Genomic DNA, 25,133 nt, shown 5'->3' with positions numbered 1-25,133 from the left:
AAAGTGGTGCTGCATACTAAGAGAAAACCAGGCAGGGGTATGTTCCCTGTGGAAAAATCTCACGCCAATTCTCTTCTGACATATCATTTCTTTCACTGTGTTATAACATGGGATTGAAAAGGAGAACCTTGCTCTTTAATTTCAGGCCCTACAGCTGGATTGGAGGTGAAAATAAAGTAAAGCACTATATTTTGTATTTTGATATTTCAGGATTTTATTTTTTTTTCCTAAAGAGTAAATACTTGGAGATAGGAAACAAAAGAATGAACCTGGTAGGACTGTACAATTAAACACTGTCTTTGAAAGTAATCTATGTTTTTGTTTCACAGAAAAAGCAATTTTACAAAGTCTCTCTTTTCACACAGCATCACTTTTTGGATGGCTGCTGTATAGGTTACACTTTCAGAAAACTCTATTTTAGCTAAAAGATGTGTTATTGTAATTACCCTGCTAGCTGAAAAGAGAGGGACTGGAAGTGTCAACCAGGTGATGCAAATCAGCAGGGCTACACCAAAAGAAAGAACATACCAGTTGCTTAGCTAAGACTTTTATCCCAGCAAGTGTGTTTCATGACTATGTATACCTTTGGCATACATAGAGAGAGCTGTTTAAGGGAGTTGTTCTATGAAATTTGAAATGGTTTTTGCTCAAGGCATGAGGGATAACAAACAACTACCCCTCCACAGCTGAAAAAGGAAGGTGTGGACGTAGCACAAGGAGCAGCAGCAAGCCTGTACGTGGGCTTCCTACTGAAGGCACATTCTCAAGTTCAGCTACTTACATGGGATGCATGTGACCACTGTATTTTAACATGAGAGTTGAACAAAACTAACAAGGAACAAAAACAAATCTGATGTTTTTAGAAATGAAGTCATGGCCTACTTTTACTTCCTGACCTCAGGCACATGATTGACATTGGAGCAGACTGTGACCTGTTTAGACTGGTTTAGTGTGTCAACTGCCACCTGGTTTTATGTCATTGAACATGTAACGAGGCTCACTAAATAAGGCAGACCTAACCTAGAAAACTGCATCAGTCTTCACTTATATTTTTAGGTTGATTTCTTCTCAAATAAATTTAAATACCAACCTGAGTCATTCACTGTGAAAGCCTGTACAAGCTTTCCTGTGCTATCAAGAGAGATTAACGATTCTAACTAGCTACATGGTGTCATTTCAATTCATTCTGTGTTGTAGGGGGTTGTTTGTTTCTTTGTTTGTTGGTTGGTTGATGCTTTTTGAGCTACTCTCTTGTTTTGGGCTGAAAACCTGCAGCCAAACAGCATGCCAAAAACAGAAGTTTCTGTGTTTTCAAGAGGGAAGAAATACCAACTTTTCTGAAATGCAAAAAGGGAGAAGTCGCCTGCCCGCCCCTGTAATTGGCCAATTCTCCTGCTCCTCCCCAGTAACAAATTAGCAGTTACTCTATTTTTATCAATAGCACTGGAACCATGTGAGAGAACAGTGATCCTGCAGCTTGCTTTTCTAATGGCGACCAGTATACTTGCATCCAATAGCAATGCCCCAGCCTGCTGCAATTCTGGGTGTCCTGCTGGGCTCTCAATCAAGGAGGCATTACCTATAAATATATCAGGGTGACATATTACTTAAGTCTCCCAGTAGAAGCTGAATACTTGCTACCTTTTATTCTCCACCATCTAACACCCAGAGAGTATCAACCTTGTCACCTGCAGAGAGGCTTTTGGTAGCCCTGGCTGTAGGTAGGCTCTGCCCTTGCTCAAAGCAACAAGTGTTGGTTAACACTGTGCTAGAAGAAAACATTGTGGCCCTGCACAAACCCCAGATAGGAGCATAATGTTACCACTCAAAAGGACAAAATGAAATTCCATGCTTGTTTTGCTCTCACATGGATGTATTCCTACCACTGTTCCTAATAAGTTCATATTAAAAGTATGGTGTGTGTCAGCTGAAGCTTAACCCTTTACAATTTTTTCCCTGACTGAACACTTCTTACATAAAGATAATGATTTAGTATAATTTTCTGTGTTATTGCAGCATTAGGTCTTGGATCAGACTTAACAGATGTTTAGTTGACTTCTGGATCTTCTGCAAAGCAATGGCTTTAGGCAGTGCCTATGTTTTGAAAAATATGCAGATACTTTCTGCAAGTTATTCAAATTGCAGTGCTGGGTTTAAACTCACTGACCTACTTTAACTTGCCTTTGAGTGGCTGAGTTTCAGACTTATCTTCATTTTATCTGAATGTTAAATATTGCTTGGTTTTCAGAATTATTGTGCACAGTTCCATCTGTAGTCAATCTCTTCTCTAGGTAGGTGGTTTCCTGTCTTCAATTTTCATTACTAAATGTAGTCTTTACTCATGTACACAACAAGCACCATGCCAGGCTACAATATCATCCATGCATGCTCTCATCCGTAAGAGGCCTTCAGACATCTGGGGCTTTATGCAGTTAAGTACTTCCACATCTAAACATATTATAACAAGCACATGGAAAAAAAAATTAAAAAGTGTTTGTCTTTTCCTTAGAATCCCAGCAGTTGACAACCTATCAGAGCACCCAGTCAGTTTGCAGCAATGGATCAAGTGCATGGGGAAAGGCTGGCCACCAAGAGTATTACACATGATAGGGCTGTCAAATTGCAGAGGAGAGATGCAAATCTTCAAGCACTCCACATCTGAAGGCAGCTGACCAGACTCTGTCAGTTCATTTCATTTGTTGGAGAATGTAGCCTCAGCATTTCATTCATGGTGCGCAGATGTTAATATTCTTGTTCAGTGCTCCTGTTCACTTCCTGAGAGCTGTCTGTCAGCATCCCTGTTCTGTGAAGCATGCCAACTGTTATCACAAGTTTTTCTTGCGAGGAATTTTCGTGCTCCTCTGCAGACATAGTTGTGCAGACTTGAGTTTCACCAGCATGAAAATAAGAACAACAGTTTCAGACACCACCACACTCTCTTCCCTGGGTGTGTTTCAGTCTCTGCCACTCCCTTGGTTTGTGCAGTTTCTGAGATTCCTCTCTGACCAGTGACACCATTGAGTGTATTGCCATTTCCCTACACCCAGCACATCCCCCCTGACTCTTGAAGAGAAAGGGGCTGTGAAACCCTTGGTCAGGAAACCAGGAAACCCTTGGTCAGGAATGCTTGTGCATTGTTGCCCATATTTTGCGAGTGTCTTACTCCAAATTTCTCCATGGCAGCTCTAGAAGTTGTCATGTTTTCTTAGACCATCTCACCTCTTGATTAGCTCATAGACTTGGGCATGGTACAGCTGCCATGCTTGTTGCATTATTTGATTTTGTCCTGTGAGACTTTGTCAAGACATTTGTGGAAAAAAGCTGCACTCAGCAGGACCACTCCTCTGACTTCCCATCCTCACCTTTTGTGAGGAACCCCAAAGTGCTCCTGCGAGATCTGGCCCCGAAAACCCATTCCTTCAGTGCTGTATGGTGACTCCCTATTTTGTTCCCAGGACAGGAGGACATGTTGACTGAAGCATATTCCCACAGTGGGCACCTGTTTGTTTTTTTATGGCTGCATCATGTCTGTCTGACCTGGTCAGAGAAGCAGCATGACCCAGCTGGAGCCATGTATTGGTACATTTGGTGCCAGGGAAGAGGGTGTGAAATGGCTTGACGTAATTCGGGTGAGCCCAAAATAATCTCAGAATGCTCTTGCCAGAGATGACAGAACTTAAATCAGGAGACACAAGACTAGTCATTACTAGTCACAAAACACAACAGATCTGCTGCAGTTAAAAAAAAAAAAATGGAAAAGAGAAAAAAAAAGCATTTGAAAGACATGTTGTTGGAAAAGTTCCTCTTCTCTCTTCTTCATCTTGAGATCTTGGGTTACGTGGTTTGTTTTCCCCTTTCAGGACTTACAAAAAGATGTCAGAGGATCAGGCACGTCTTGCAAGCACATCCCACCCATCTCCCAGCGCTTTCAGACATCACCCCCAAACGCTCTGCTCATCCTGAACCAGGAAAAACGCCACAACCATCTGCTGGACAGCCATTACTTGTTATAGCCCTTGCGGCTGCCCAGGCTGGACCTCCCCATGGCCAGGATCTGAGGGAGGCCGACTGAGGCCTGGCCAGGATGGTGCTGGGGGGTGGCAGGGCCCAGCAGCTGGAGAACAGTCATCTATGCCTGAGAGAGTTTGTCATGGCAGCCCCGATTATAGGTGTTCTACAATGAACTATTTCACAGAGGAAAATACTGGAAATTTAGTGACAGCAATGACTCAGCTAAGCATGTAACCAAACGGTCAAGACAAATACCCTACTGCAACAGTGCCAGCTCCTGTGCTTCCATATACATATGCAGAAACTGGAATCAATGGTAACTTTAATTAAAATACTCCTCCTGGTAAAACCCCTCATCAGCTCTAGCATGTTAGCCACCAAAATCTCCTCACAGCATAGCTGTCGTGTCACTCAAGATGCAAACCCTTCATGCAGAGTAGCCCCAGTTATTTTTTTGTTTTTAATTAGGACTGTAAGCAAATATTTCTTCAGCAAACCACACGATTTGAGAAATACGCAGGCTGTGAATACTTACCCACTTCCCCCTTGAGCACCCACTTTCTCAAAAAAAATGGGGGGGGGCCGAGGGAGTATGAGGGCTGGCTGGACCAAGCCAGGAGCAGACAGACACCAGTGCTGTCCTGCTCCCCAGAACTGCCCCAGAAATCTCCTTTTGGCACTCAAGCAGTTGTTCATCTATACAAATAGAAGGAGTTCTGATTAAAACACAGGTGTTGTCAAATCTGGGGGAAAGGCAGATATACTTTCTGTATGTTAGAGTAAGTGTCTCTGGATGGTGAATTTCTCTTACTTTGCAGAGAATTGCAGAGGACAGGATAAGAATGTTTGTGCTTGAATTAACTTACGCCACTGGGTGGAAAAAAAAAAAGAAGCTTTTTAAAAACTTGTAGTAGCATTGCTAAATCACTGTGGCAGGAAATGTACAAACATAAAAGAAATATTACCCTACTTTGCAACACCCGCATGCTCAATACAGAAGCTCTTAAAAATTGTTTAAAATAATCTCCCAAATCGTATATGCTGCAGATCCATTGGAAAGGTACTGAATTTACATACACAGATTCAAATGCCTCCTTTGCAAGGAATCCTTGCAATGACACAGACCTCAGCAGAAACACAGATGTGCAGAGGTTCCAGCATCTGCCCATGCCAAGCTATATGAGAGCTCAAGGAGCTACCCACAAGCATGTCTGAGATACAAATTTCACAGCTTTCATACAGGCAGGATGGTCTTATGCTTGACTTCCTTAGTTTTAAGTCAATAATAATCGATCACAATAGAGTATATGAAATCTTTTCTTGCTTACAGAGCCATAATTTACTTAAGTATAAGAATATAATATGGAGAAGTGCTTGCGTGTTTAATGCTAAGTGTGCTTTTTTCTGTTTGAGGCAGCAATAACCAGTAATAAAATCTGAAGATGCAATTCAGAGCGACATTGTACAATAAATATATATATATATATATATAACAACTGGGAAATATAAAAGATAGGACTGGCAACACGAGTTGAGATTGAGATTCACAAGCACAGCTGAGTTTGGAGTTGTCATGGTACCAGTGCTACTATGTGTGAATCATATCACACTCTGAAAAGCAGCAGTTTTGCCTGCATACAAAGCAAGCAAAACCTTGGAACAAACTGTTCCGTACCTTCAAGGAACTCAACATTCACTCTGATCTAGCAGTCTGGAGTCAATGTTTAAAGAGGAGTGAAATTTTAGATAAATTGATAACTTTCTGCAAGCTAGGCCTCACTTCACACTGCTGTGACATTACAGAGTTGCAACTCTGCAACCTGTGGATCAAGTCAGAAGCACCAGAAACACCACAGTTCTTCTCACAGCACTGGCCTTCATACAATGTTAAAGAAACATGGTGTTCTTAGGCAATTGCACTTGCAACCTGGCAATAAAAACAATCAGCAGAATCCCTATCTGTAATCAATGTGTTTATTACTATTAGCCCTTTTGTACTCTGCAGAGAACCATGCACATTGTAGCATGGATAACACATCACTATCCTGTTAAACATATTTTGCAAAATTTTACTTGAATATGTAGGCTAAGCTTTGCTCCTTTTATTGCTATGCTCCTAATAATAGTGTGCAGCCAAGTGTAAAAGATCTTCTGTCTTCTCAATTAACAGACTATTAAGCCTTCCCCTAAGAGTAATAAACTCCTGTAATTTGGCAGGGGCAGCAGTCCACAAATGCAATTTTTTTTTCCCAAAGTGCAACTTTGTGTTTCTAGATCTGAGCAGGTTGTTCCAAACAGATTTTGCTGAGGAGACACACAGAAGATACATTTACATTAACTAGAATGTTAAACAGGTGAAAAGTCATCTGGCATACAATTAAACCTAAATTGTTTCAAAATATTTCCTTTCATCAAGTATTCCTGCACCTTTTACTTGTAGTACATAAATAATCATTAGAGACTCTCTACAGCAGACATTTTTCTTCTAGGACCATAGGGATTTTAAACATCCATGGAAAATATAAGAAGCCTATGAAAGACAGTTGGAAAAAGCAAATTTTTCTGTTAGGATGGTTAATTTCACTGACTTAATAGTGTCTGCCTGCATTGTTCTCAGAAAGAAAAAAACAAACAAAAAAACAGACAAACATGCAGGAGGCCATAAATTCCAGAACCCCTGCTCCAAAAGGAGGAGTTGAAGAATAACTGAAGATAATAGAAAATTCCCCCCATATACAATGTCAAACATCTGGAGAATCTGGAGAATAACATGCAGTTTACCTAACTTTATATCTAAATGCACAGTTGTTTATTCTAAATCTCAGTCTTCTCCATGAAAAGGTAAGGAAGGTCAGTCTGCAGAGGTGAGGTGTCACCAATACTCTTTAAGTTACATCAGAGAAGAACCAAAGATCATACCCAAAGAAACAAACCTGTTTTGTTTTCATGGTGAAAAGCAAAGGCTAAGGTTTCATAGCTTGAGAAAACCAAGGCCAAGTTCTTAGGTCATTTAGAGGAGGACAAAGAATTCTTTCCTGAAATGTATGGTCTGTAGATTGAAGAAATACCATCTGTACTTTTTCTCCATCATTTGTTCTAGTGAACAACCAGGTTCATCTGCCACCTGTTGCTGCTTGGCTCCACTCTATGTGGGCAGCCCCCATGAGTCCCCAAAAATATTATGGAAGGAAAGATGTGTATAGGTTCTTTCACAGTTTATATGGAAGATAAGGTCATTATCAAGATCTGTATAAAATCATGGTTGGTTTGAAACCTTCCCAACAGCTATACCAGACATAACTTATTATTTGCTTGACCCTTGCAACCATATAGAAGGAAAATTCCCTAAAATTTGCTAGTAGAAAGTCTCATTACATTTTTTTTCCAGCTTGCAGTGATAAGATGGTATTGTCAGCACTAACCTTTAGCTAAGCAAAGACTAGCCTTGGGTTGCAGTGTGGGGACCACCCACACACCAGACTACACTTCTGTGCTAGTTAAAAGCAGCCAAGTATAAACAAAGGGAGCACCCAGGGACTTGGAGTCAGCTCTCTTCACATAGCTTTGCCTGTTTTTACCTCGCTACTGCTCATTTTTCAGAACTAGATGACATCCGCTTCTCTGCTAAATCCTCAAGGCCAGTCTGCATAGCCTCCTACTGCTCTGCCTCTGTAGCTGTGCAGACATACCCACCCTAGCTGTAAGTGAGTTGGCATGGGCACCTGAAGCATTTCCAAGAACATTAGAGCTTTTAGCTAAAGATGTAAACACCTCCATACATATTTTAGACTTTTTAATATATTAAACAAGGCTTTTTGCATTTTTTTTCCTCTCTTGGCAATTTAATAAGTTAACTTCTTTCTCACTCCACTTTTGATCTTCAGTTTTTACCTATACTTATTCCTTGTTTCACAGAATGTTTTTTAGGGGACTACTGGGGAACTCCACAGTGAAAGGTCCCTTTTCTGATCACCGATGTGGTACAGGCTGTAGATAATCATTCTTGTTTCAAGTTTAGAAACAAAACCTCTCCTCCAGAAATTAGGAATACCAATACCTAGGTAGCAAATTTGCCATTTAAATAAATAATTCCCCTCCTCCATTCTTGTTCTATTTAACTTTTTTTTTTTCCCTAAATTTTAGAAGATATTGAATGCTGTGGTTTGCTTCAACTCCTGAGAATTAGCTCAGCATTATCTGTAAACAGTGTTTCTTTACTAACTCCAAATCAAGCTCAGGTAGTTCCATAGTAGTTCAGTTCCATATATGTGCATTTTTTTCTCTTCCCTTTCCTCCTGAACTCTTATTTTTTCATTGTCTTCAAAAGCCTTTAAATCCCCCAAAAAACCTCTCTTCACCAGTTCATCCTGTTTCTCTTTCCTCCTCCTCTCCCTCACGGCCTCTTCAAATGGGAAGTCATCTTTCTCCACCATCAAGAATAAAATCCACCCCGCACAGGAGAACTGATGCCAGATCCACTTCAGTCTTCCAAAGAATTTCACCTCAGATGACTTTCCCCCCTCCTCCTCCGAGCTTATTCTCTTCACAATACTTTTCAACAATGACCTCAGCCAGATTCCTTCACTACTGCTAACTTGTACCAGCACTTAATGTACTTTAGGTGCCTGCAGTGTTTTTTTCTGAGTTTGTAATAGGCTGCAAATTCCTTGAAGCATGTCTCATTATATTTTGTATAGCTCCAATCACTCTGTCTGTACTTAATAAATAATGGCTACTCTACAAGAATGCTCACTGTACACCCCTACTGTTTTAAATATCTGCCCTTGTATTGTCAGATTTCTTAATTTTTCTTTTATCTGCATGAGTCATTGTGCCCATCTTCTGCATGTGTTTATGGACACACGCTCATTCACATTTCTCTCCACAGAAAGAAACGCTAAAATAATCCTGTGCACTGAAATTTCTCATTTTTGCAAATAACACCAAACATTTTGGATTTGCTGGAAACTCAGACAGCTTCAAAGGTATTCTACTTCTTTATTCTTCCTAGAAAAGTACCCTTTCTCTACGCAAAACATAATCAGAAATTATAAAAGCACTGTTTGTGTTATTCAACAAAACCTATCCAGCAAAATCTATTTTAGACACAAGGTCCCATGTTTAACTTTTTATGCTGTAGACATAATATATGGCAGATGATAAACAACACGCTAAAAATACGCTCAAATTGTGATCACTGGAACTAAGCCTAAGAGAAAGAGCTTTATGTTGAGGAAAGCACAGTGATGTGTAGCCCAGCTGAGAAAAAACAGTCATTGAGCTCCATAAGCATAATCATAACAAGGCTCTCACTGCTGCAAGGTCTTATTTACTTGTCCAAGCCTATTAGGGGTTAGATCTGCAGTACAGTTGCAAGCCTGGGGTCAGCTTTCATGGGTTTCAGGTAAAAATCATAGCCAGTCCTCTGCTTCCACTTTGGTTACTCTCTGGTTTCAGAAGACTTTCTTCCACTTTCTTTATCATTATCTGCTTTTAAACTTGTTCATTTAATGCCTTGTAATTGAGTTATATTTCCAAAATATTTCTCTTGCATGTACATTTTAACCTAGTTTTACTCAAAGGTCTCATGTGAGATGATCAAAGGGGCAGGGTTGCAGAGTGCGGTTTCAATATCTGATGCAGAGACAGGAAGCAAAAGAGACAGGAGCTGCGGAGTTGACTTTCTGCTCTGTGACCCTTCACTTGCAAAGACATCTCTGATAGACAGGTTACCAGAGCACACCAGTTCCATCACATCCAAGGATGTTCCCAACCAATGGGAACATTCGCATTTAAGTGGTCTAACTAATAATGCCAAATCACATGCTAAGCATTTTAACACACCAAACTCAATATAGGACAGATTATACCTTTTTGTCTATTTCGGGTACAAATATAGTTGATATTCCACTAGCATTGAAGTCTCCCTAAAACAAGGAGAAGTCTTTTTAGGTCTATTTAACTCCTGACATGCAGTATAACCTTATGCCCTACCTGAAATTTTATGAAAACCCACAATGCAAATCTGAGGGTTCTGAATGAATTTCGGGACTATCCCTCCTTTCCTGGAGAGAATGGTGGTAGGTAACAATCAATCTTGACAGGGTGCAGGCTCAGCCTGGCTTGATTTACTTGACTACCTATGCTGTTTATTTCCAAATACTGTGGCAAGAGCAACCCTTGATCATGGCAGGAAAGCTGCACTGATGACAACTGAACTTGAGTAAAGAGTGGTGCAGCAGCTGTAACTTCTGGTACAGAAAAAGAAAACAGTAAACAGGGACTTCTGCTTTTCCAAAAGCCCCATAATTTTGGCTCTGTAACTAGACTTTGCTTGCTGAGACTATAACAAGGTCTTCTAGTACCACACTGCTTCTCCTGAGTTCCCTTCCTGAATGTTCATCTTACCCTGGACTTTTTCAGCAAGCCCAACCCAGCCAACATTCCTTTCAGACTCAGGATGCTACCATCTATCTACCAGCTGGCCACTGTGGACCCTCCACCCCACTGAGCAGCAGGAGCCAGCAGGGCTCAGTTACCAAAGCCCCTTTCTGGTATCTTGTTTACTCTCTGCCAGATCCCAGATGAAACCAATCATGACAGGAATTTGCATACTATCTAGAAAAGACATAGAGCACCATTCCAAGTGCTCCTCCTTTCACCAAGTTACTACTACGACTGTCTCCTGGCCTTGATATCTTTTTTTGACAGAGGTTGAGACTGCGCTTTACCACCTTCTGATCTGGTCCCTCACTCCAGGCACTGGATTTAGCCCCATAAATGCCATTCTCATTCATCCCTTTTTTCTCTTTCTGGTTCCCAGTCCAGAAAAATACAAGTGTATCTAGCAGAGGAGCTGAGCAAGCTCCAAATGGCTAGCATAGCTGCTCAAAAATAAAGGAGCTCTACCTTGTCCTATAGTTGCTGCTACAGCTATTAAGAGTTTGATCTTGTATGCTGAATCCTCTACTTTCCTGCAAAGCACGGGGCTCTGCATTACAGGCAGCCATATTCCACACCAAAACAAACAGCATCAGCTTAGCTTCAATGTAATCATGTTTGCTTTGGGCCAACTGGGCACATGCTTGCAGAGTGGCACTGGCACAGCTTTGCCTCAAATGTGGGGTAACATGAGTATTAGTGGATGGATGTCTGGAAGCTGCCTGCTACTTTTGCAGTCTATGCTCTATGTACTGCCAAAAATTTCTGTATCCCCTTGATCCAACCTGGGAGATACAGGAACTGAACTAGGCAGAAATGTATACAGTGCTCAGTATCTCATGTCACTAACGTTACCGCTTACCACTCCAGGCATCCTAGCAGTGAGGAACAACGGTTAGCCTGGGTCAGAGGAGACTTCTGAGCAGGAGGTTCCCGGAAGTGTCAGGAGATATTTTGCATGCAAAGTTGTAGCACATTACAGGTGTACTTTGAAACCAAACAAGGGACAGCAAGCCATATCTTTTTTTTAGCATAAGCATAGCATAAATGTTTATGTAAGAACAGAAAAAGATGACAAGAAAACTGCAATAGCGCATTTCTTACCAAAGTAAACCCAGTTTTCAAATGCTAAGCAGATGTGCTAAGAACAATACTAAAAAAAAATCCACTGAAACCACTGGATATATAAAAAAGCCCTCATCTTTTTATGTAACTGGGTTTATCCTTACACCTTTGATGCAAGCTTGAAAGAGGGGGATGTATTCAGTACAATAGCTGCTGTTTGTTTCTTGACAATCACTCCTTTTGCTTCTAAATCAATAACTGCAAACCTGCAAAATCCAGGATGATTCCTTGGTCTGCTGACATTTTTCAGCTGGGGATTTCAGTGCCTTCTCTTCTTCCATCAGTAGCTGCCACTGTTTTGTTCAGAGAGAGCAGCCGCCACAAGCTCTCGGCTCTCTGCGTCAGATCTCGTACAAATGGCTGCATTTGGCCCCCTGGGAAGCAGCCACGGCCCATGCCGTCCCAGTGCATCCCCTCAGTGAAACAGGTGGTGGCACAGAATGGGAGCAGCAACAGGCTGCCAGCTGGACCACACTGAGGACACCAAAAACAAACAAACAAACAAACCAACCTCTCTTTCTTTTTCCTTACAGACCTTCTTTTATTCTGTTCTTGGACTTGCACCTTTTATTCTGTGACATTTCAAAAAATCTTAAAAAGCAATTTTTTGTTTTCATTTTAAAAAGTGGCTTTGTCACTTGCACTTTGCTTCTTTCTGTCATAGTAAGCAGTGTTCCAAAGTTAGGGAAAGAGATACTGGGTGGGTAGATGCTGTTAGAGGTCATCACCTCTCATCCCAGTGTGCAGGCATTATACAATGTCTTGGGTAAATACTTTCAGCAGGAGAGAGCAAAATGTTACATTCAATATAATCATAATGAAGTACCTTACCCAAAAGCTCATTTCAAAACAGGTTTTTGTTGTTGCTGTTTTTTTTTTTGTCTAAAAAAAGTATATTTTTCCCCTTGCCTCCTCTACCATTCATGGGTGCTGACTGGGCTACCATATAGTTTAAAAATAAGATGACTCAAAATAATAGGGAAGAGGAAGGGGAAAAAATAGCACAAGAGTTAACAGTTGCTAGCATGAGAGACAGACTCATTACTACTTGCAAAGCTAAACTAATTCCTTTCAGATTTACAAATATATTTACAGATCAACCAAACAGTTATTGATACTTCTGCATAATGAAAAATAAGGCTACTTTGGCTTTGAACCAGGAAGTAAAGAGCATCTATACACTCTAAGATCTATCCAATTCTTGCTTCAGATGCTAATGAAGACTTCCTCCTTGTGACCATGCTGAATAGAGGAAAATGAGTTGGGATTAGAAAATAAAAAGCACTTGGGAATAACATCACTGTAGTTTTCTACCCTAAGGTTCTCCTTTCCTCTCTTTCTTCCTCCTCCTCTTCTTAAATTAATTGTGGCCCATGAGGTGAGTAGTTGCTGGTTTGCCACAGCGCACACAAAGGACAGCGATGCAGACACATTCAACCACTGCGGAAGTCTGCAGCAACCGAGGGAACACAGACTTCCTGTGTGACCAAAGACAAATCACATGCTGAGCTATTTGTAAGGCATGTGAGAGATTCACACAGGTTTCTTTAAACAAAGCAAAACATACACAAGGGATGTGAATAAAACATTTTTTTTGGGGGGGGGGGGGCGGGAAAGCAACATTGTAATGGTCAATAGAGGTATTAGAGGAACTTCCTTCCTTCACAAAGCCTTAGCAAAGCTTTTCCCAAGTTATCACATACGAGAGGTTAAGTGTCAGGGCAACCAACTCCAAACCATGCTTGAAGTTCACCTCTTACTCTGCTTCCCAGTACTGGTGATGACATTTGTATGTCAGTTCTAGTCAAGCAGAACTTGGAAAATTATGACATTCCACTGGAGTTACAAAGGTGCAGAAAGGCAAAGATGAAGAAGTGACAGCAACAGGTTGGATATATCTGTGTCCCAGTGCCAACCCACAATTAATTTGCAGAAGTTACCTTTGAAGCCTGTACAGAAATTTTCAATTTCTGAGCATGCAAGGGTATAACCTAGAAGTTAACATCAGCTTCAGCAAAGGCTGGAGTTGGAGAGCCTCAACTAACTCAGAAAATAATCTAGCTTGCCTCGTGAGACATCCAGTGAGGATGTGTCCTCACCTCACCACAGTAGACTGGGCAAAGAGAATCAAGGTCATCTAGTACTGAAAAGAGGGACAGGGAGGTATTTCTCCATCTCTCTCCCCAACACAATAAGATGCACTGAAAGCATATGTTGAGTTTAATTGTGAAGGCAGGCATCAAGCTTATCTAACAGGCACAGTTGCAAGCCAATAATGTTTGTTTCATTTTCAATTAAATTCTGTGTGGTTTAATCAGAATAGTAACCTGGAAACAGTGACAAACCTCTTTATTCATTAAGAGCAAGCAGTCCTTAAAAAGTAAAATCAAAGTGGGCTACTGTGAGCTCAGATCAGCATATGCTTTCATAGCTGCATTGATATTTACCAGCAGAGAACTTGCCTGCATTCCTGCAGCATGTGCCATGCTGTCTCTCAGTCACTCTGATAATCAAAAGAAAATAAAAATACTATCGACAGTTGTTACCTGCATGTCTTAGCCACTGCTCAAGGTCCATACCAAGTCCCTACAGATGCTCCCACTGGTGTGCAGCGTCCCTAACGTGCTGAGTGGCACGATACAGAAAAAAAAAAAAAAAAAAAAACATTTTCATTGTATCCTTCAGTTTCAAAAATCCCATTTTTCTTGGCAATGTTTAAGACCAATCATGAACCATTTGCTTTACTTTTATTTGCAGATGTGTGTTTGTATTACTACTGCAACAAACTTTTCTACTCTGATACAGGCTTCCCCAATACACAGGCCTGCATAGCACACATCACCTGAGTCAGCATCCGTCCCTGATGCCCACAATACCAGTTTCACTGAGGAGCACAAGATAGGGCTGCCAAGTCCTGTGCACATGGGTTGCTATTTATTTCCTACGTTTTGAAATCTCTGAAGCAGAACTTTTGTTTCTTTATCCAGAGGCTGTTTTGTAATAAATCACGAACATCACATGCATCTTTTGTGAGGAACAAACTGAAGATCAAGAAGATTCTGCAGAACCATGGGTCTGTCTGAAGAGTTCACTGGTGGTTTGAGGCATTTTTGAGTGAGTTTATGAATTACTAAGCAAATGCTGATAAATTTTCACTTGTAGTGAAACATCTCTTAGAAGATTTACACCCATTTAACATTTTTGTCACTCCAAAGGCTGTTTAGCATACCATACGCTCAGCTCCACAAGCCTATTTGTTCTGGTAGACACAAAACAAGTTTTACGTGGTGTTACAGTATATTGTGAATAAACATATTGAAATTAAAAGTGCCTGAACTCACCCTGAGTAACAGAACAACAAAAAATGGTGATACTCAGGTGCCCTAGGAAACTGCCCTAGGACATTTCACGTAAGAAATAAAGGCATACCATTGTTTTTGTTTCGTTGGTAGAATTAAAATTAAATGAATCAAGTCAGTGAGGAAGCACGTATTTCAGAAATGATTTCCCAGCTGTATTACTAATAGAAGACTAGATTGTCTCCTTAGGCATACAGCATTTTCATGTGGCTGTATTTTGGCTTAGCCATTCATCTCTGAAATCAGGTGCATGCCTATTCATGGAGAGAAGAGGCTAAGCAGAAGCTGGGTATAAGGGCCTTTTCCCTCCAAAGCACAGCTGAGCATCTCTGGTGGCACCATATGTGGACTTTAAGACAGTCAGTATCCAGACCCTATCTGATTTATGGTAACAATCAATCAAAATGCTCAGCAATACACGTCATGAAAACCTACCTGAAATCTATGGAGTTATGATTATCATTTTAAAATTAAATTTATGGATTATAATTTATACTTTCCTGAAAGCTTCCAAAGAACCTCACAGAAGCACGTTTATCTGTCTTAAGAAATCAGAAATTATGGATGATCCATGCAAATCGCTGCTACTGTTACCTAAGACAGTCATGGCCCAATTGCTCGCTTGCAACTCTACAGCTCTAGACAGTGCACCTGTATGACCTCGAACAAAAATTCTCTGGGGAAACGCCACTTGCACTAATGTTGCAACCCACCAGTTGCACTGATGTCATAACCTAACTTAAAAAAACAGTAGAATACGATGCAAACACACAGTTAGACCTTTCTACAGTCTTAACAGGCAAATTGTGTTAATTTTTCCACATTTGCTTAAGAACCTAAGCTCAACGCAACCGAAAAGTCCCTTATGTGATGTGGGCCAAAGTAGATTTTAATTGGAAAGTACACATTTCTTGCCCTGCACAGGCAACCTGAAGATGTTTCAACATTTGCTTAAAAAAATTTTCAAATTAAAAATTCCATTTAAAGGTTTCTAGTTTATGGTCACTGATTTCAAGTTAATAAGGAGAAGGATATTTGAACAAAACATAATGGAGTACATTGTAAAGTAAAGCTGCTAATCTGATTTAGATTGTTTCAATTCCAGCTCCTTGATTGTTTCGAGTCAGTAGCCTTGCTGAAGAATACATCCCCCTAAGTTCCTTGAGATATTTTTGTTGTCAGAAATTTATATTAATAGCACTGATGCAGAAAGCCCACTAGCACTCCAATAACAAAACGTACCCATGAAATAAAGCAGATTTAAAAACCATCAAGACAATGCATTTTTCTCATTTATTCAAATCTTCTGCAGGAAGTAAACACTGAAAGATTTAAAAAAACTTCACACTGCAGTATATACAGTTTTGTGACATCACATGAGGAAATTAATTTCTAATAAAAAATGAGACCAGTTAGATAAATTACTGAAAACACATCACAATAAAATTGGTTGTGGTAAAATCCCAAATTCTTATGTACGGCAATGAAAAATCAATATTCCTTTGTTTTACAGCAATAGAATAGTCCTGGTACAATATTTCAATTACGTAAAATGGAATTCTGAACTTACGTGACTGATTATAGTTGTATGAGTACTTCATGTTTTAAAAGTAGTTTTGCATTTTTTTCCCAGACCCTTTTGATTTGAAGCACATTCTTTCACAAAGCTAAAATACCACAGCAGAAGTCACGTCCAGAAGTGGAATACTGTTGTGTTTTGAACTGACCTGACTTGTTAAGACATTTTTGCCAACGCACAGATGCACAGGGTCCCCCATGCACTTTTCATGCAGCAGGTTATCACAACTTTAAATAAAAGTATTTTTCTATACATTCTTCCAGACTTGCAACTGTATACATACATGCAAAAGTTTTTAAACCTATCTGATCATATTTACAGTTATACATGGAATATACATAACAAAAAAAAAAAAAAGAAGATTAAAAGGTTTTTCTTTTCCTTTGCATTAGAACAATACAAAATATGTATTTTTCATTAAGGAAACCACTATTTACATCACCTTTTAAAAACCAATTTCAACATATTATAGGTGTAACAAGTCAATATATTTACATTATATATAAATATATATAATATATACTTACCAGTTTACTCCTCTGTAAGATGTGGCAGAGAACAAACTGGTAATATCATGTCACTGACGTCAATGAGAGCTGTAATACTTTCACCAACATTTAACAGGGAAAATTTAAACCATTCATCTCTTTCTTTTAAAAAGATTTGTAAATCAAAAATTTAAAAATATTACTAAGAGAAAATGACTAAGAAAAGTGAAAGTTATGGCTGAATTCCCTTTTGATCTAACAGTGTTTATAAACTTCTCAAACTGTGCTGACAGGTTAAGTGGTATCAGCAGAGAAGCCCTCTAGCAACACAGCTTTTATTCTGTGGTTGTGTCACCCCCCTATCATTGCTTCACACTGTGGCAGAGGAGATGCTAAAAATCTGGTTACCTCAGTCCCTTACACTTTCCTCTGGAAGCAAAAGGCATATCTGTGTGGGAATTACAAGTCAAACCGCAGACCTATCTGGTTTGAGCACTGCAGCGACACAGCAGATGAAGCAGTACGAGCCTGGAGATCCAACCTCGATCAAGGCATTGGGCACTTAGCATCACAGCTGCTGCTGCTGCTGCAACTACTCTGTTAAGGAAGGTTCAAGCTAATTCCAGTACAAGTCTCAAGGGGCTGCAGCTACAACTTTAGGTGTGGCATACACACATTCCTATCTCACTTCTTCACTGCTCCATGAGGTGGAGGCAGCTTTCCTCCAGAAGTCTCCCCCGTTTACAACTGCAGTGCAACCTCCTCTCCTCCCTCCCTGCTCCTCGGATGGGGAAGTCATGCAACAGCACCTAACAGTCCCGCACCACCTGCCTACAGAGCTACTGCTTCCCTTATCTGACATGGTCCTGCTCCTCTCCAAGTCTACAGTCTAAAGGCCTAGCTGCAACCTCAACCTCCTGAGCTGACTTATCTTTGAAGCCTCCACTCCCACAGGCTGAGGAAGCATACTGGGGACAGCTGAAATACATATCCTAGCAGTAAATGTCTACTGAACCAAGGAGACCAGAGTTGATGAGAACACAGAGTATTACACAACAAATGACCTTGGTTTGTCGCAGGGACCAGGGGAAATCAAGGATCTTTTGGGTTGCTTGGGAAAACGTGGCCAGCCCTACCAGCCCTTCTGCTGGGGCAGCAAACCCAGCTCCTGCACCTCCCTTTTCTGATAGAAGAACTGAGGAAAAATGTCCCAAGGATGACAACAGTGATTCCTTTTCACTCACCCAAGCTACAAGAAAAAAATAAAGAAAAAGCCTTTGGTCCTCAGGTTTGAAGGCTGTAAATGTGGATGGGGCAGATTCTGAAAAAGAACTCTCTTCCCTAGGGAGCAGTAACACTAGTGATGCTGGTGAATTTCACACAGAAGACTGTTGCCCTTTTAGCAGCTGACTGAAGAGCATTAAGTTAGCATGCCCTTCCCTCTCAAGGGCCTCATCGTTATGCTACACACTGCTTTGAGATTGCAGTGACCACAACAGGCAAGATTCTTCTATGAACAGCATGACCTACAATTAAATTCTTGTGTATTATAGTCTAAAGATGTGTGAGAATTGTAATACCCTTTCATTAACACCACTTAAAAGAAAGCTAAATCATTAACTGGTCAAACTTAACATTTTAACTTAAATGTTTTATAAAACTTTAAAAATTAGATGTTCAAAAGTATATATTATAACAATAGACTACCATAGAATAAATACATAGGTAAAGCACACTCCCAAACTCCAATATTACTTTTTGTTAGGGTTAGACTTTCTTCCCTACTTTTCATCTGAACCTTGCTTTGATGAAATTTTCACAAACAGATTTTTTCACCTCCATTCAAGTTGCATCTTTCTGCGGAGCCCTTCAAACAAATTATAGCCCTGTATTTACTCCGGGGAGCATCTATTATTCTATATTGTACATATTTCCTAGCTATATACATGTTGTTTCAAGAAAAATAATCAATTAAGACTTTAAGAGATGTTTAATGGATGGAACAAATGCCTTTTTTTTTTTTTTAAATATTTCTGTTGGGTTGACTCATATAAAAAGAATTCAGTTCCACTGTCAATGCAAAATATACTTTATATCATTAATGACTATTCTATGAGACATCTGAATTGTCATTGGGCCACTTATAAATTCAAATATTAAAGACAAAATTTATTTCTATAATACACTGCAGACAATGACATTTAAAGTGACATTAGATTTGTGTGAAGGCTTTAAAATATAAATCTTTGTAGAGCCCATTAATATATTACGCTTCACCCAAATAACATAAAAATATATCTTTAAGTTGCTCTGTTATTTCTCATATAAACCAGGGGAATGTTTTATATTGGATACTGCCAAACATTTGTGTTCCCTAAAAGAAGGTATCCCCAGGAGGGTTAAACAGAATCGTGCATTTTCCAGCTGGCAGACAGAAGTCCTTTTCAGTAGGGACTGCACTGGAAAGAAGGGAAACTAATCCCAGGCAGTGGGCAGAGGATGAGAAAGGGACAACAGCTCACTCTGTCTAGGTGAGCCAGAAGGCTGGGAAAAGGGTCTCTGAAACAAAACCAGGAAGGAAGAGAGCAAAATGCCCCACCACTCATCTCTGCAAACTTGAGTTAAACAAGAAACAGCAGAGTTTTGTCATGTCATCAGCTCTCAATGGTGAAAATGGTCAACATTAAAAAGAGTGCAGCTTTCATTATCTGTGCAAGCCAGCTACTTAGCTGTTTTCTGATAACATAGGGAATTATCAATGAAATTAAAAGCTACAGAGAACATTTTTTTCAGAGGAGTGAAAAGTTCAGTAAAACTTTTAATGCATATAATTTAGAGGAACCAGATTTTGTCCTCCTCTTCCCCCGGGAGAAGTAAGGGCTCCAAATGGAGTTAACACTGACAATGTTAACAGTGCTGCTTGGCTCTTCCCCAGTCAGCAATTCTTTTAAGGTGTCTCAGCTTTGACTGCAATTTTCAGTTATTCCCATCTCAGGCTGATATTGCCAGATGTTACAAATCACAGCACAGGTGGGGACTGATGAAAAGGGCAGAGGAGAATTTCTGAGACATGTCCCACTACCCACTACAAAACATGACAAAACTACAATTTTATCCTCAGTGCAACCTCAAAAATTATTCTGAAACCAAGTTTTCTGCAGAGAAAAGGCAGTGCATTATACTGTGCATCAGCTGTTCAAAGAGTAATAAATATTGGCAGAATATGGATTCTTTCCAGAGGCCAACACATTTTTTCATTAAAATCCTATTCTATATTTGAGTGGAAGCCTGATATGCTGCTTTAGTGCAGTTGGTATTCTTCATTAAAAGAAGCAAGATGGTGCTAAACAAACAATTCCGATTAGCTACTTCACAAACTTTCCACCACTTTCCTCACAAAATCTGTGTGCTAAGCTTTCTGAACTGCAGTACTCCAAGAGGCATTTGACTTTCCCCTTTTAAGGAGGGAAATGACAGGAATGCACCAACAAAAGACTCATGTAGTATTTCCACAATATATGAAAATCTGCCTTTTATATAAAAACCTAGAAAAAAAACCTTAATCGTAACTAGGAACTCTTAGCTATAGCTAAGGATTTTGAGGAAGCCTTTTGTCAAAAGCAGGGCAGAGAAGAAAAATAGATTTTACAGCGCTATTCTGGCAGGACCACAAACAAGGTTTTTAAAAAAAATAAAAAATTTGGAAGCACTAAAAATTACATTTCAGTGCAGTTCAGTTATTAACACTGGCACAGGTTTTCGCCGTGTGACAAGCTAATACCTTGGACAGACTGCTCCATTTCTTTAAAGTTATTCTTAAAATTTCACAAAACTTACTAAACATTCAAAAAAAAGGTACACTGTCTCTATGCTCAGGCTTCCAAAAATAAGGATTATTTTCCAGGAAAGGGAGGAAACGCAGCATTACCACCACCTAGGCTGTACGGTTACACTTTATGTTATACCAAAGACTTGCAGATCCAAATAAGACTGATCAAAGAGTACTCATAACTTAATTTGATGCATACAGAAATGTCTTGTACAAATTACAACCTAACTTCCTTGTGACGATCTATTGTAAAGCAAATTTTATCTACATGTATTTTAAATAACATCACCAGAAAAATAAAAAGTTTTTCAAATGAAAACATGTTTCAATTAGACCATGCTTTTCTAAAATCATGCTCAATTTGTACAGTAGTCAAGTTCGTATTCATTTTTATTTTTTTTTTTGTTTTTTCCTTTTTTTTTTTTTTAACAAAGATTCAAAACCACTGATTGTAAACTCATTGATGAGACTGTAGTTTATTCTGGCTCTTTTTTGATCGTTAGCACTTTTTCCAGAAGTCCATGAACTTCACCATTCACACCATGTTGATGAGAGGTCTTATTCCCCATATGGCTGTTGTAAAGGCTTCTTAAGTTATTAAAAGGAGTTTCAAGCTCTGCATCAGATGGTAACTCCTCTTTGATTGTAACATGAGTTGAACTATCAGTAAATGAAGATTCATTCCAAATTTCTTTGTCGTGTGCTCCTTGGCTGCTAACAGAGTTACCGCCTTTCTGTAACATGTAGTACAATATCGGATTGGTTTTGGTCAGTCTTGGAGAGTCTTTTTCATAATCATTCTTGTCCATACCTGTGATAACCCATCTGATGGGACCTTTCTCACCGGGCACAGGACACACACTAAACTGGTCAGATTCGAGCCTAGACACTGTACTCCCCAAATGTTCAGGGAAGGGGGAACTGGCAGGACTTTTTACCACTACTGGATAGTGAAATGTTCTGTGATCTACACAACTGCTCTGTTGCACAGGACTTCCCATTAATGTGTTTACTGAAGAAATGCTGAATTCAGGTTTATTAATTGTTGCATTGCTTTTGTTTCCTCTTTTCTTGCCCTCCATTAGTAAGTTATTCCTATGTTGTGACAGATCTCTCTCACAGTTTTCTGAGAGAAGCAGCTGTTTCAACACATTAAAGCCTTTACTATCTCTAGACCAACTCCTATTTTCACTTTCATTATTTGAACCATGACTTACAGCATATTTAAATTCAGAATCACTTCTGCTGAATTTCAGTTCTTGCTGGTTTAGCAAAGGTCCATACAGTGCCTCTGTAGGAGAAACATGATTGTTTGCAGCATCAGACACATTAGTTTTCATCTTTTTTAATGGACTTTCCAAAGGCTCAGCATGAAGCTTCCTCTTCTTCGGTACTGTGCAAAGACTCTTTGATTCCAGGTGCGTTAGCTCATTGTTTCGGTGACTTCTGTCCACCTCATCTGCAGGGTAACTGTCTTGATTTTGTCTCAGCAATCTACTTAGCAGACCATTTTTGGAAAAAGAAAAATCTTGAGGTGAAAGAGGCTCAGATTTCATCTCCTCAGATGCTGGAGAAGCAGCTGTGTTTCTCTGCAGTGAATGAATAAATCCTTGAAATTTGTTACCCTTGCACTCTCTTATTTGTTGTGCATTTGAATTATAAGGAACATTCGATTCTTCAGATGGTTCAGTTTTTATTTTCACTGTCAATATTTGCTCATTCAAAGCCTTATCTGTCTGTTCCTGAGAACCTTCATCTCTTAAAAGCACCCTCTCTTTCTTTTCACTTTTACCTTTATTGGGAGTTCCCAGAAGCAGCTGAAGGACAGTGCGCCTTTCAAGGAGATTTTCTATTTCCGAACCTGGAAGTCCTTGTTCAGTGGGTACAGACTGACAACTGAATATTTTGTTATTTTCTTCATGTGTACTCAATTTATTTGTAAGCAGAGGGCTGTTCAATCTATCAATCAAGCCTACAGGTTTATCTGTGTTCCCTGCTAGCAGATGTTTGCTAGGTCTTTGTTCTTCACTTGACATGGAAGTCTGCATACCGCACTGAGCAAGATTCTGCAACAGCTTGCTGGCACTGAAAGCCGAAGAGTTTTGTGGACTATCATTTCTGCTCAGCTTGGCTCCTTGAATTTCTTTGCTTTTAGAAAGGTCTATCAAATGTTTAGATGCAGGATTCACCAGCCTATCTGGCTGGATGCTGCAGGCATACGGCGGAGAGTTACGCTTGATGGCTAACGACTGGTGAGAGAGATTTATAGGAGAGTCTGCTTTTGTAGAAGCAAGCAAAGGTGGAGTGCTTAGTGGAGTCATTCGATTTGCACTGGGACTGTCAGTAACAGGAGTCCTTTTACCAGTCTGTACAGTGAATTTTGCCACATCAGCTGCACTGTGTGGTCCCTGAGGCTCATTACTTTTGTCAACCTTTTCTTCACTCTTATGTCCAAGTAACAACTGAAGTAGTGTTACTTTTTGATGGGGATTCAGCTTAGACGCCTTTGGAGTGTCTTTGTCTTCCTTGTTCTCTGGACAGGAAACTTTTGGATCCCAGCTATGAAGCAAAGACTGAGTCAGGTTATCCAGTGATGCAGGTGGACCTGCATCTGGTTTATCTGTTCTCTGTTTAAAGGATAAGTCTATGGGAAGACAGTTAGAATGGGAGCTTTCATCATCACTGCTATCATCTGTAAAGCTAGGGTTGTTGTCTGAATACTCATCAATAGTTGTCGGTGTGCTGCTCTCTTCATGTCCTTTTAATTGTTTGGTGGTATTCTGGCTTTTCAGGAGATGTAAGAGCAAACTGTTGCTGGGAGAGGTTTTCACATTACTCCTTTCCAAAGTACTTTTGAATCCCACATTTTTGGGAGGCGAATGCATGATTCCCACTGAACTTTGAAATGGTGCCATATTGCTTTTGCTTGATACCATTTTGGTTGATGATCCTGTTTGACCATTGAGATGGCTTGTCACTCCTTTTGCTAAACTGAATTGGCCAATATCTTTCTGAGCACTTTCTTGTAATCTGGCCATAGCTGCAAGTCTCTCACTTGCTATTTGATTTGCATTTTGTGCTTTTAAAGCATGTTCCCTGGAGTACTGCTGCAAGTGAGCTTCACTTGAAAGGAGTAAAGCCAGCTGGCTGCATGCTACACTGGGCTTTGGTGAAGCAGCAGGACTGGATCGTTTCTCTACCATGCTTGCAACAGCTTGTAATCTTGCAGCACATGACAGTGGCTCATTTATCACTTTAGGTCCACTCTGCACTGCATGAGGAGATTCTATAAACCTCTCATTGGGCAGGTTCTTTGTTATATCTGGCAGGCTGTTGTCCAACTTCTGATCCTTTGCTTTGCTCTTCTTCAGAAGAGTCTTCAGGTGACTGGATGCAACACCATAGCACCTTAAATCCTTCTCCACCTGTAAAGAATCATGGCTAAGGGAATATCCTTGCTCCTTAAGGCTCTGCCTAATCTGCTGTGACAGAGCAACACTCTGCAGCCTAGAGCTGAATGACTGAAGCAAAGAGGCTAGTAATGTGCTATCCTGTTTGCCTTTAGGCACATTTTCAACCATGCCAGCTAACAAAGCTTCCTTTTTTCCATTTAAATCCACAATGGAATCAGACAACCGCCTTCTCTTTGCTGTATTCCAGTCTTCAGAAGACTGCAACAGTCTTGCTTTTTTGAGGTGCAGCATGCCAGATCCCTGATATGTATTTGTCTTAAGAACTGGACCATTACTTTGACAGTTGGGAAATATATTTCCAGAAATCTTAAAGTTTTGATCCTCTCCACTATGCCCAGTAGACTTTTTGTCAACTGCAGTAGCTGAGCCTCCTGCTGCTTGATGCATTAGTAATCCCTCTAGGTAAGTTAGAACAACAGAATCCTGGTGCATCTCAGAGCCAAGCTCTTCTCCATGAGTCATGTTCAACAAAAGTATCCAAAAGGGCTCTGTTTCTATTCACTTCAAAGACTAGTTTGCTGCAGCTGAACTGAGATGTAGAGTTAATAAATAATAGGTAGATGTCTATAGCATTTTCTCACAAACTCTTAGAAACAATAGTCACATTCCAAGCAGGCTTCTTCCTGTGTATGCTGTTTGATGAGCCAGATTTCCAATCACGTCACTGTGTTGATACATAGAATATTTATGAAAGATGTCTAGGAAGAGTATTTAGAACACGCTTCTAAGGTAATAAAGTTCCATTAAGTATTTGCCTTCTTCACCCTTCGCCATGAATCCAGTTTGTTTTTCATCTTTTTCCATCTGCATCAAGCATGTAGAATTCCT

At 40.0% G+C, this 25,133-nt stretch overlaps 1 protein-coding gene across 29 annotated transcripts in view; it reads right to left on the bottom strand.

The window, feature by feature from the left end:
* Positions 1–16,206: 16,206 nt before the first annotated feature.
* NRIP1 (nuclear receptor interacting protein 1) overlaps positions 16,207–25,133 on the bottom strand; it is a 109,650-nt gene continuing 100,723 nt past the window's right edge. For all 29 annotated transcript variants that reach the window (XM_080607425.1, XM_080607419.1, XM_080607424.1 and 26 more), the window contains one exon: positions 16,207–25,131. In XM_080607425.1, coding sequence (XP_080463551.1) covers positions 21,309–24,767 — 3,459 coding nt within the window. In that variant the 5' untranslated portion in view covers positions 24,768–25,131 and the 3' untranslated portion in view covers positions 16,207–21,308. The remainder of the gene's footprint in view (positions 25,132–25,133) is intronic.

This window comes from Anser brachyrhynchus, assembly GCF_964034855.1.
Source record: "Anser brachyrhynchus genome assembly, chromosome: 1".
NCBI lineage: Eukaryota > Metazoa > Chordata > Aves > Anseriformes > Anatidae > Anser > Anser brachyrhynchus.
The sequence above is the reverse complement of the archived record's forward strand: the minus strand, read 5'-3'. Positions and strand labels throughout refer to the sequence as shown.